This window comes from the organism of the source record quoted next, unplaced genomic scaffold (assembly GCF_019419815.1).
Source record: "Pyrus x bretschneideri cultivar Hongxiangsu unplaced genomic scaffold, Pyrus_bretschneideri_v1 Contig49, whole genome shotgun sequence".
Lineage (NCBI taxonomy): Eukaryota > Viridiplantae > Streptophyta > Magnoliopsida > Rosales > Rosaceae > Pyrus > Pyrus x bretschneideri.
The window spans coordinates 2,291,948-2,303,482 of NW_025999786.1; the positions used below are offsets into that span (position 1 = coordinate 2,291,948).

Consider the following 11,535-nt stretch of genomic DNA (forward strand, 5'->3'; position numbering starts at 1 on the left):
TGGCTTATCTAATCTGCACTACATGCTCACGGTAATGGATTATGGATGAGGATCCTCTCCGGATCCTCACATTTTACCGTTCATCGTATATCGTGCAACTATCATTCGTTAGGTACTGTTTGTGTTTGATTTTAAATTAAAAAATTCAAAATAATTTCTAACCGCACAATGTACGATGAACGAATAGGATGTGAGGATCCGGATAGGATCCAAATCCATAGATTATGATGAGTTTGATAGAGGAAATTAGTAATTACATCGTTTCCTTTACTTTCAAATTAATAAGAAGTGAGAGTAGGGAAGGCAAGCCATGATCTACATATTTGCAATCCAATCCATGTGAAATTTTCTAAGTTCTAAGGAATTAGGAACAAGTTATTATAGGGGGAATCGCAAAATGTTAGAAAAGAGAAATTAGAAATGCTCTTCATGAGCATTATAATATAAAGTCACGTGAGAAAATTCATAAAAAGCATTTCTTATTCCTCCTATCTAGTATTTAGTGATTCACTCAATAACTTGACTCAATATGATGTTACGTAAACCAAATTACAGGTACATAAACCTTGTCCAATTTGATATAACCGCAATCCGTCATTTTTATTTATCAAATCGTCCATTTCTTAACAATATGTCGTACCATTGCTTCTTTTCATTAATGTCGTTTATTTTTCTGTTAAATGTAAGGGTATATCAGCTACTTTCCTGAAAGTTCAAATTTATAGGTGTACTTTGGGTTATCAATCCAATCACAAATCTCTACCGACCCAAAAGGTAGCTGAAACCATACATCTCCATGAGACCTTGATTTTATTCCCCTTTCCTAATAATTTACGTTTCACCACCTAAAGAATAACAATCCCTGGGTAAAACCCAACTGATACCAACTCCCTAAACAACTTCAATCATAGATTCAAAGTCACTGCACAGTGAAGAAACAAATGATCTACAGACTCCAAACTTTTCTTGCAAAAAATGCACCACTCAGGTTGCAGACATGAACTAGGTCTCCGTTTTTGGAGCACGTCGAAAGTGTTAACTTCCCCATGAGCCACTAACAAAGTAAAAGCCTCACTTTGTTAGGAACTTCAGATTTCCAAATCAGGCCATAAGTCTGAAAAACCCTACCTGCACTGTTTTTCAGAAGGAAATCGCAATGTGATTTTAACAGAGAAGCATCCTGAATAATCAAGTATCCAATTTCTTGCATCAACCCTGTCTGGGCATATACAAACTTAAGGACTGAGGAAGGTGAATTGGGTTTAGATGAGAAAGGGAAAGAAAATAAATAAGAGGCCTATGGAGGTTCTGAGGCTCTGTCTGGGCATATACTCAATTGTCCAGCTTTACGACACAATCGCACATTTGTTATAACTGTACTGTGGATTTCAATTGTGGAACGGCGCTATGTTAGGTGAAAACCCTATTTTATTTGGGTCGAATTCGTAGTACACTCGTCAATAAGAAGATACATAAAAACAGATACATAAATGCTCCCTTGTACTTTCATCACTCACCTTTTTGGTCGTCGTGGGTTGGGCAGAAACGAAGGTGAGTGGACGGCAACAATGCACGGGAAAGAGAGTTTGATTGCTATTACACAAAGCCCATATGCATCTAGATTCTAAATTGCAGCACAAGAAGCTGAATAAAGGTTAAGGGGACATGAATGAATTATCCAACGTTAAGAGGGCCAGTGTTTGCTGGTTTCTGAAAGGCTCTTACAACTGGCATTCCATCTCCTCCGTCATTCCCTACCCTCCAGGAGCGATCCTTCTTCCTTTGAGTCTTTTTGTGTTGTTTATGGGGCGCAGTGGGCTTTCTGACAGTGACTTTCTTCTTGGTAGCCAGCCCATTAGCTAAGTCAAATGAATTGAGATCTTCCAGGACATGATCAAGCTCTGGCTCGTCTTCACCTTCATCATCTACAGAGTGTTCATTCTCAGAGGAGTCTGATTTATGCTGCTCAGATAAGGAGTTTCCCACAGCATCTTCCTCAGTCATTCCAGGGGGCATTTGATAATGGGGCAGCTTTCCATCAATGTAATCCTTCAAAATTTGGCGGGCAGCTCTCGTTTCATCAGGAAGCCCACTTGAGGCGACATAACCACGAGAGGCACAATAGACCCTCAGAAATTCTGCTGCCAAAGGTGGTCGAGACTGCAGTTCATAGGATTTGGGCTTGGGCAGATCAATCCTATAAACGCTTCAATAACGTGCCGTGGAATTCGATTGGCCACTACCTGCACAGCCTCCCTATTCTCAGTCATTCGATCAATTGGCAATACACCAGAAGCAATCATTTCATGTCTTGAGCTTGAAAAGGATGGAAAGACCAATCCAGGGCAATCACATAGCATTAACTCGTCAGACATAATCAATGTTTGGAAATGCTTTGTCTTCCCAGGAGTAGAGGTAACACCTGTCTTCTTCTGGCCTACCAAGGCATTAATTGTCGAGCTCTTTCCCACATTTGGATATCCAACAAATCCCACAACTACATTACTAGAAGCTGAATTTCCAACAACATTTCCTCTTCGAGAACCACTGGATCCTGATTTCCTCAGTTTGACTATCTCTTCTGCCTCAGATTGTAAACGAGCCAAAAGCTCAATCCTCCCATATATTTTTGTATCAGGGTCTTCTGACTCCTGCAGGCTATTTTCTGTCCACGGGGAACTGAGACTTTTCCCTTCTGTAGCTGCTGTAGCAGCTTTAGCCGACCAAAACACAAAGAGAATATCTTGCGAACGGAAATATTGTGCCCACTTCTCCCTGAAGAAAAAGCCAAGTAATAAAATTAATTTAGGAGGGTGTCAAATTGAAGAACAGAACAGCTCATCAAGGTTACAAAGGTACAAACCTAACAGATAAAGGTAAGAGATCTGCTTTGTTAACAAGAAGCATTGTCCTTTTGTGCTTGTCGACCTCTCGTGCATAAACCTGCATAGAGTAAAGATAAGTACTGTTATTCAAAGTCATCTCTAGTTAAAGAGGAAAGAACCAAGGTTTCTCCATTTCAAAGTATCTTGAGGAAACTACAAATGATGTGTCCCTTGGGAATTCAATGGAAGAGACTCACGCCATCAAGATTGATGGGGCTCTTTCAGTAACATTTTCGAACCAACTTAACCCTGTTTTTCTTCAACAAAGACCCACCGTGTGCAATTTGCAGTCCATATTTTACAAACCAATCGGAAGGCATCAATAACAGTAACAACTTGTCCTTTCGAAGCTTCACAAGTCATTATGGTAATTAAGTGCCGGTTTTGTTTATCCTTGTTGGATTCAATTTTCTTGTTTCCGAAACCAATGGGTGTTAAGTAATTTAGTTACGTCTCATCATTTTGGAAACCTATAAATTAGTTTCAAATTGAATAACAAACAACCCCTAAATCCCTATCAAGCAACGCCACCAATTAATCTAACTTCTAAGGCTAAACAATGTGCTCATTCCCTTATCATCCATTCCTTAACACACACGACAAGATAATGTAAACGAACAACAAATTACTAACATTACCTCAAGATCAGGGCAGCGATAGAATAGAGGGTCTCGTGCATCAACAACCATCACAAGCTGAAATAAAATACCGCACAATATTATTACGCAATAATAATAATAATAATTCATAGTGAAATTGAAACATAGACGAGGTCATTTGGCCTATCTTACCAAATCGCTACGCTCGACAACCCGCCATAGCTGCCTCCAAATATCGAGGTTCTTCTCGAAAGGAGTAAGGAGAAGCTTGTCGTTCTCCTCAAGCCTGGCAAGGCTTCTGCGCCAGGTCAAGAAGGCCTGTCTTTCATTGTTATCCAGCTCCTCCACAGACATTTGAGGGGTCCACGGAGGCCTCCGCGGCACGCGCAGACTTCCGGCGTGCAGGGCCTCCTCTTTCCTCTTCTGCTCCCTCCGCTGCTCCGGGGTTATCTCATTCCCATCTCTTCTCGCACAACAAAATTACAGAAAAACCATTCTAAAATAAATAAGAAAGAAAGAGGGATTTCAAAAGTTTAATCGAGTTGAGGGGTAAAAGGGGGAAATAAAACTTACAGGTCGATGAGGAGGTTAGGCGTAGGGTGGTCGAGGGAGAAGAGGCGGTCGGCTTCGTCGGCTTTTTCGACGATGGCGTCGATGTCGCTGACTTCGGTGACGGATTCGAGAACCTTCTTCTGCTGCCTCTTGTACATCAGGCCCTTCTCTTTCGTCTGCTGAACAAGTTGGTTATGCTGTCTCACAAGGGCCCTACCCAGCCCCGTCTTCTCGTTCTTACCCATTCTCTCTGTCTCTCAGAGTCTGAGATGGAAGGAAAGGTGGTTGTTTCGATGGAGTTATATGGCGGGGAGAGGCGGTGATTGATGGCGGCCTGGGAGGGGAAAGAGTGGGAAAGAATTTGGGAATTTTATTAGGAGATTATTAACTTAATTTTAAGACTTTATACATACCGTTCAGATTGATCTGACGGCTAATATAGAAATGGGTACACGCGGGGTGTGTGTTAATTCTAGGGTTCAAGAATGGACATTTGTATGTATCCAGGTTTGATTTCTCTTCTTTAACTTATCATCCGTACTTTTGTTGTCTAGTACAGGTGAAATAATACCGCAGCGATTCTACCACCACCACCCCAGGAGTAATTTTCATGTGTACCTGTAACTACCGTTTAAAATATCAGTGTTGGAAACATAGATATATGCAAATTTGTAAAAATATTATTGAATCTATCGAACATCAGTATCAATATCGGTTTATTTCGATGGAAATGATGAAATATAAGAGTTTTCGATGTTTATAATATGTGTTCAGAAATATCGATGATATTTATCGATTTTAGTCTAAACTTAAAAGTTTTTCTAAGGAAAAGTATGGACTTCACCTTTATTTCCATATCTTTCTTGGATTGTTTGAATTCTTCCTTGAAAATATCAACCCCTATCAAGGAAATTTTAAACACTACATGTAATATAAAGTGATATGCCACTATATTATATGGCAAGTGAACATTCGGATTGATATGTTCTATTTACGGTATTTTTTTTAACATTTTAATACTTATATTATGATAAGTCGTGTGCCGCCCTTTACCGAGTTTACTTATATTATTATGTATCTTTTCTCACCATCTCCATTAATTAATTCAATAACAACAAAAAACACGAGACCAACTTATTTCATAGTAAGTAGTATATAATATAATATCAACAAGCTTGTATTTAAATAGTTACATTTGTTTGTGAAGGCTGTCATTACTTTTTCTATGATCATTCAATTCATTCCTCCTACACTTTTATCCTTTGAAGCAAGGCTTTTGTTTCACAAGTGAGAAAAGTCCTCCGGTCCGATACGCTACGTAGGTGATACCGAAACCAAATTACAATTTGGTAGGGTTCGGTTCAGTAAGCAGGGGTGTGCCGAAGTTGTACCAAACTTTTCGGAATTGGTTCTGTTTTGGTACAAAATGGTATGGATTCGGTTTTCTAAAAGATGCATACTAATTAGGACATGGCATATGATGCATTGTAGCGTTGTAAGGGAAATATAACACAAACCAAGCATTGGAAATAGCTAGGTGATGAATACACAGATTGCACAAATAATTAGGACATGAGTGTACGATCATACTCGAGTTGAGTTCAATTACAGATGAAGATCGAAGATGTGAGAGCAATGACCAACTAACAAATGAGACTTTGAATTTCCGAATGAATATGTTTGGTTCGAGTTCTTTTCGAATCTTTAAACGGAATGCCATGTGAAAAATGCTGTACCGCAACCATCTTATGCTTTTTCCTTTTGCAAACTACATATTTTCTAATGGATAGTGAGGTAAATTCCCTAATCTAAGACTCATCACAAAACAAAATAGTTTGCTTTTCTTACCTATCGACGCTTGAGGAATGTGTGCTTTGAGATGGATGGCAAAGTTAAACAGTGCTCTTTCAAACTACCAGTATCGCAGGGCAACCTTAAGCATCAGCTTGGTTCTTATTACTTTTCGAATTTGAACCACTTCCAATTTGCATACATGCTTAATTTGTGAAAAGGCAGAGCATCGTTTTCAGGGGATCCTGACTTGCGGTTGGTAAGAACAGCAGGCAGCTTTTGCCTATACTTCTTTGCCATCATTTGAGCCTCCAAAAATAATTTCTGCCAAAAGGAAGAAATGTTATTAATTAAGCTCATCATCTTGTGGAAAGCATTACTCAGGCGAAACAAGTAATTTCGTAAGTAGGGGAAACAAATAATGGTGTTACCTCTCTGTTCGACAAAAAGAGGCCAGGCTCACTTTCAAGGTCAGCAATGCTGCAAGAAAAGTTGAAGTTGCCATCAGTTGTGATTGCTCAAACAAAATTAATTTCAAGGAAAACAGAAAAATCAGACGACAATAGCTTAAGGTTGTGAAAATACACTTTGGGGTTATCATCACCATCACAAAGGAAACTCAGACAAAAATGTGATGAAGTTTATGTGAAACAATAGTACAAACGCAAATCCCTTTTGCGATGAAGTTAACTGAAACAAACCTAAAGGAATTTATCCTCTACAAGTCATTTATTGAATCTTGCGTGCCAAACAATACTCTAGCTATTAAAAAGGGCTGAAACTTCAGGACTAAGGTGACAAACTGAAAGCTGCTAATCCAGGCAATCTATTCTTCATAAAGTACTTCCCAGAAGGGGAAAAATAGGCCACAAATAATTGAATAATATGATTCACAAACAAACAAAATCATACTTTACTTTATCTTAAAAAGAAAAAAACTATTGCAGAGCCAATACAGAACAGATACGAGACAGATCTTGAAGAGATGGAAAAAAAGAGTTCGAAAGAGAGGACAAAGGAGCGTACTGCAGGGGAATGAGGTTTCAGAATTTCAAATAACATATGACATAGATGACTTCTAATGGATTTACGTGATTCTATGTCCCATAACTAAAAAACATAGGCACGAACCTGAAATCTCATGGCTATGGTTCACAAAGCTTCATCGCTAACCAAAATGTACATAGAGCAATTCTCAAAATAGGAAAAATATTTTATAAAAGCAAGAGATGTAGTTGTGGCATTAGACATTATGTGTCCTACTCCTAGACCTATTGGTCAGAAGTTCAATCCCTTGGACATACAATAGATTTTCCCTTATTTACATAACCGAACAAATACATCGTTTGACAATTAATGATAAAATGACAAAACACAATTAGAAATATTTCAGTTGTTTATTAGGCCATTTCCCATGGCCCCTTATGCATTATGTATCCCGGAGAAGCCAATTTAAATATCTTATGTCGCATGTAGAGAACTGGACTCGGTCATAAAAAGCCAGAACGAGTCACCAGGTTAAAAGGTCACACCTTGGTCAATCCGGTTCAATGCATGTTTTGATAAAAAAATAAAAGTTCATAGGTATGCGGAATTATGACCAGTTCCCTGCTTAGTATACTGGAGTGTTCACTTAGGTCTGGTTTTTAAAAATTGGTACATATAGCCAGAAGGATTATGACTTTACAAGAGAAAAAATTACGGAGATTCTCTCCACCAAAAATGTATGCAATATGGATGAATTTAAATGAAAGAATCCCCTTCCCTTGTATACCTGAGAGATATTTTGTCAGGAAACATCGACTTCACAACCAGAACTTTGAGCTTCTCATTAACCTTAAGTATGTCACTGACTGAGGTAATTCGAGCACGAGTGATGTTTGATATATGCAACAAGCCACTGGGAAACAATAAGAAAGTTCAAAACGATTATCCACCAGTGAAAAACAACAACAACAAACATAAGTAAATTTATGATACATACTTCACTTGTTAAACACAGCTGTAATCTAGGACAAAAAATGATATGGTGAGGAAATGGTATATAACAGTCAACTAGAACAAGCCTGAGCTATATTATATATTTAATTGACAACGCGACGATAAAGCTATGTAGATTAAACGATGCGTTTTTCATTTTATCATTTTGGATCAGCATTTCCTTCAAGGTCCTGTTGACATTCAGAAATATATCTAAACTCTAACTCCTAGACGAGCAACCAACTTTGTCATTTTAAAATTAATAAACAGCGTTCAATAAAATATTGATCCAATGGGACGTAGAACTTTTATACACAGAATAAAGAAAAGGAAGTCTTGAAACAAAATATAACGATAAAGAAACCTAGCAGGTGCCTCAAGAATCCTGAATGATGATACTATCTTCATTTCAAGTTATTTTCACCTTACATATATCTATATTAAAGGAAGCAGAAAACAAATAGCTCGTACTCTCTTTTCCGCAATAGTCTTTGTAATACATTTCATAAGTTTTTTCACTACCAGAGAAAACTTTCCAAAATCAGCAGTAAGTCCTGAAACTCTTCAGAATGAGGCAATTCTGAGAAGCAACCACTGGGTAAGAGTAGTACAAAATTGCATGCTTTTCATTTTAAAGTTCAAAATTTTAATTTCTATTCTGAAGATCAGTATTATGTATCTTCTCATCTTTTTCATGCATTTAGATACCTTTTGAGAGAAAGTCCCATGCTATTTTATTTCCATTCTGTGGTGTTCTAATCTTTCAAAAGTACTCCACACATGCAGCGCCTCTTCAAAAGTGGAAAAATCAGGGAAACTATGCGCCCAGTCTGATTTTAAAGTAAGTTTAAAAGTCATTATACCTCCTGTTAGTTTCTCCTATCCTCACTTGGGCTCCATATGGAAAGATTTTCTTGACAGTTCCTTCTAAAAGTGTTCCCTCCTTAAGGTATAACAGTTCCTGAAACATTATATGGCAAACCAATGTCAGTTCTTATGAAAAATAAGATCACAGAATCTCAGAACAAACAATGAGAGAACATTGCAAGCAACAAAAAACATGAATAAATTAAATGTTGAAATCCAACTGACCCAAGCTTCTTTCTCACTCAAAACTAAGTCATTCTTAGCTTCGTCTATTCGAGTAATCTGCACATGCATCCGGCAACCCACCTACACCATTAGGAAACAACATGTGTAAGAAGCAGATTAACAAATCAAACATATGCAACTATCTAAGGGAGGAAAAAGTTAAACAATACAAAGTTGTCGGTGCCCTATTTAGAGGCGGAGGTGGGATGCGAATACCCGGCCTACCCTGCCTGTTGCCATTCTTAGTCTCATTACTTGTACAAATAGCTCCACCAAAAAGAAGATTTTCAAACTTGAATTTAAAATTTCACTTAAGTTCAAACATGTCACGGACAAATTGATTAACTACAATATCTGCTGAAAATATATGACAAAAAGTATCAACATATGTGAAATCTCGATGAAAACAAGAAAACGACCTTTAAATGAAAATTCCTGATATTTGTAGAGTTACAATTGCCTTGACCACAGTTTAATATCAACAAGGAAGATTATATATTTTCTTTTCAAGCCTCAAGTGATATGGGGCTGCCACCGAAACTCGGATGTCTAAGTATCCTCATTGCCCTAAGTATACTGTGGCTGGTACTACACTTTAGGGCTAAAGCACGCACTTATCATTATGAAACAATGGCTGTAAAGAAACAGGGTATAATGGATTGTGTCCAGTGATTTCAAGTGCTTCAAGTATTCACAAGCTGCATTGATGTTAATGATAACTCTGGCTGGTTGGACTATCTAACTACATAGATTTTGCAATTATTTTTCTTATATTTTCATCTCTTAATAATACCATTGGCATCTCATAGAAATTGCTTCATTTGAAATTGATAAAGTGTTGTAGAAAGAAATAGTTCCAGTGGATACGTCATGCATGATATCAGTATTGATTAATGGCTTGGACACATTAACATAAAGAAATACAAATTATACCAGAAATGTAGCTAAATGAACATTGCATGAAAAAAAGATATACATTTCAGTCCTCAAAACCAGCAACTTACATTCTCTCTCAATTCAGTGAAGTTGTTCACTTTACTCATTAACTCAGTTTTTGGAAGGAAAGCTCGCAGACCCTGATGAACCAAATTGTGAAATGTTAGTTTTCAAACAAGTATATATTCACAATTTCACACGCACAGAAGTCAAAGATACAAACCTCGATTCTTGTCAGAAGGCCTCCAGTATTCCATTCTGTAATTCTAACTTCAATAGGTTCATTGAGTTGTTTTATCTGTAAAATATGTCGAAAAGCTTTATAAAAAAAGGTCTGGATTACATTTTTCATCCAACGTAACCAGTCAGAGTGTCATGAGCTAAATGCTACCACCAACATAGCCGTTACAAAGAGAAAATCAAGTATCATGAAGTCATGATAATAAAAGACTTAAGAGTACCGAATGACTATTAACTAATAAATATGGTCTCAAACATAACAGCAATAGAGGCAACATTTTCAGAATTAACATAAGAAGTCATGCAGCAAGCACAAATATTCACCATATAAATTGCCAATGCCGTTCCAATGAGCAGAAAAAAGAACAAAACAAAGTGAGAAAAGGACCTGCCTCACTCGGTGCCAAGCAATTCGCCTGAAGAGCCGTCTAGTTGAAAGCAAAGGCCTACCGCTGAGCGTTCTTCCAAGAACCTCAGCAAACAAAACAGTTCCGGTTTCAACAACGGGCCCTCCCGGCACAGGTCCCCCCATCACAGCTTCATTTTTCACAATTCCCATCTTCCCTCTAACCATAAACTCCTCGGCGTCATAATTTGTATCACATAACAAGTAATCCATCTCTTTGTCATACAAAGGCAGTACTTCCTTAGTCAGCATTGTACCCAACAAGTCTGCTCCGACATTCACGTCAAGTTTATTCTCGTTGCCTGAAACAACAATTCCAACCACAAAATCACCCGGTTTCGGTTCATAGTACTCCACATTAACCTTCTCAGCCTCCTCATTATCACCATCCAATTCACTTTCTTCCTCGAAAACTCCAACCTCCCCTCCCTTTTCTTCCACTCCCTCTCCATCCGCACTATCTCTCGGAGCGAAAAACTTCAAGAAAGGCGCCAATGCCTCGTCTTTATCAACCATTTCCGATTCTTCATCCGATTTTTCGGAATCATTATCCACTTCCAAAGCAGACCCATTACTTATAGGTACAGGGGAAGGCTTATCCAGCAGCTCAAGCTCTTCATTCTCTACAACCCCATCCCCTTCAGACTTGTTCCCCAAATGGGTACTTGGAAAAATATCATACACCTGACTCCTAGAGCAAAACGTAATACGGGTACTTCCCCAGACGGGAAAATTCCTACAAAGTTTCAGACTTTTCGACAACCCAATTGGGGAAAAGGAGCTATAACTTGAAGGTTTTGCAGACGCTGAGGTTTGTGAGTTGAAATTGTCGAGATGAAGTGACGAGTCGGGGAAGGAGAAAGACTTACAGGGGTGAGCAAGGAGAAGCATATCTGTTTTCGTTATCTTGGGCACCTCAGGAGACAGAGCTATGTCTAACGGACCTTTTCGAACCCACCATTGTTCGCAGCTTGTCTTTCCCGGCCAGGTTTATCCCTTCAGCTAGATTTTTGTGTTCTAATCGGTTTCGTATGCAACGCCGCGTTTTGTATTA

General features: G+C 38.3%; 2 protein-coding genes across 2 annotated transcripts; both read right to left on the minus strand.

Annotated features, from left to right (window-relative positions):
• Window positions 1–1,410: 1,410 nt before the first annotated feature.
• LOC103927905 (GTPase LSG1-2) lies at window positions 1,411–4,467 on the minus strand. Its single transcript, XM_009336880.3, is given in 6 exon segments — window positions 1,411–2,207; window positions 2,210–2,775; window positions 2,864–2,943; window positions 3,524–3,580; window positions 3,677–3,947; window positions 4,058–4,467. Coding segments are annotated over 6 exon segments (1,731 nt in total). The 5' UTR covers window positions 4,282–4,467; the 3' UTR covers window positions 1,411–1,674.
• A 1,092-nt stretch (window positions 4,468–5,559) lies between these two features.
• Window positions 5,560–11,535, minus strand: LOC103927904 (protein PIGMENT DEFECTIVE 338, chloroplastic). Its single transcript, XM_048568794.1, has 8 exons — window positions 10,464–11,535; window positions 10,059–10,133; window positions 9,904–9,975; window positions 8,900–8,980; window positions 8,671–8,768; window positions 7,602–7,727; window positions 6,259–6,307; window positions 5,560–6,151 (listed from the first exon to the last, which is right to left on the minus strand). Exons 1-8 carry the CDS (start codon window positions 11,370–11,372, stop codon window positions 5,993–5,995), a joined length of 1,569 nt encoding a protein of 522 aa, XP_048424751.1. The 5' UTR covers window positions 11,373–11,535; the 3' UTR covers window positions 5,560–5,992.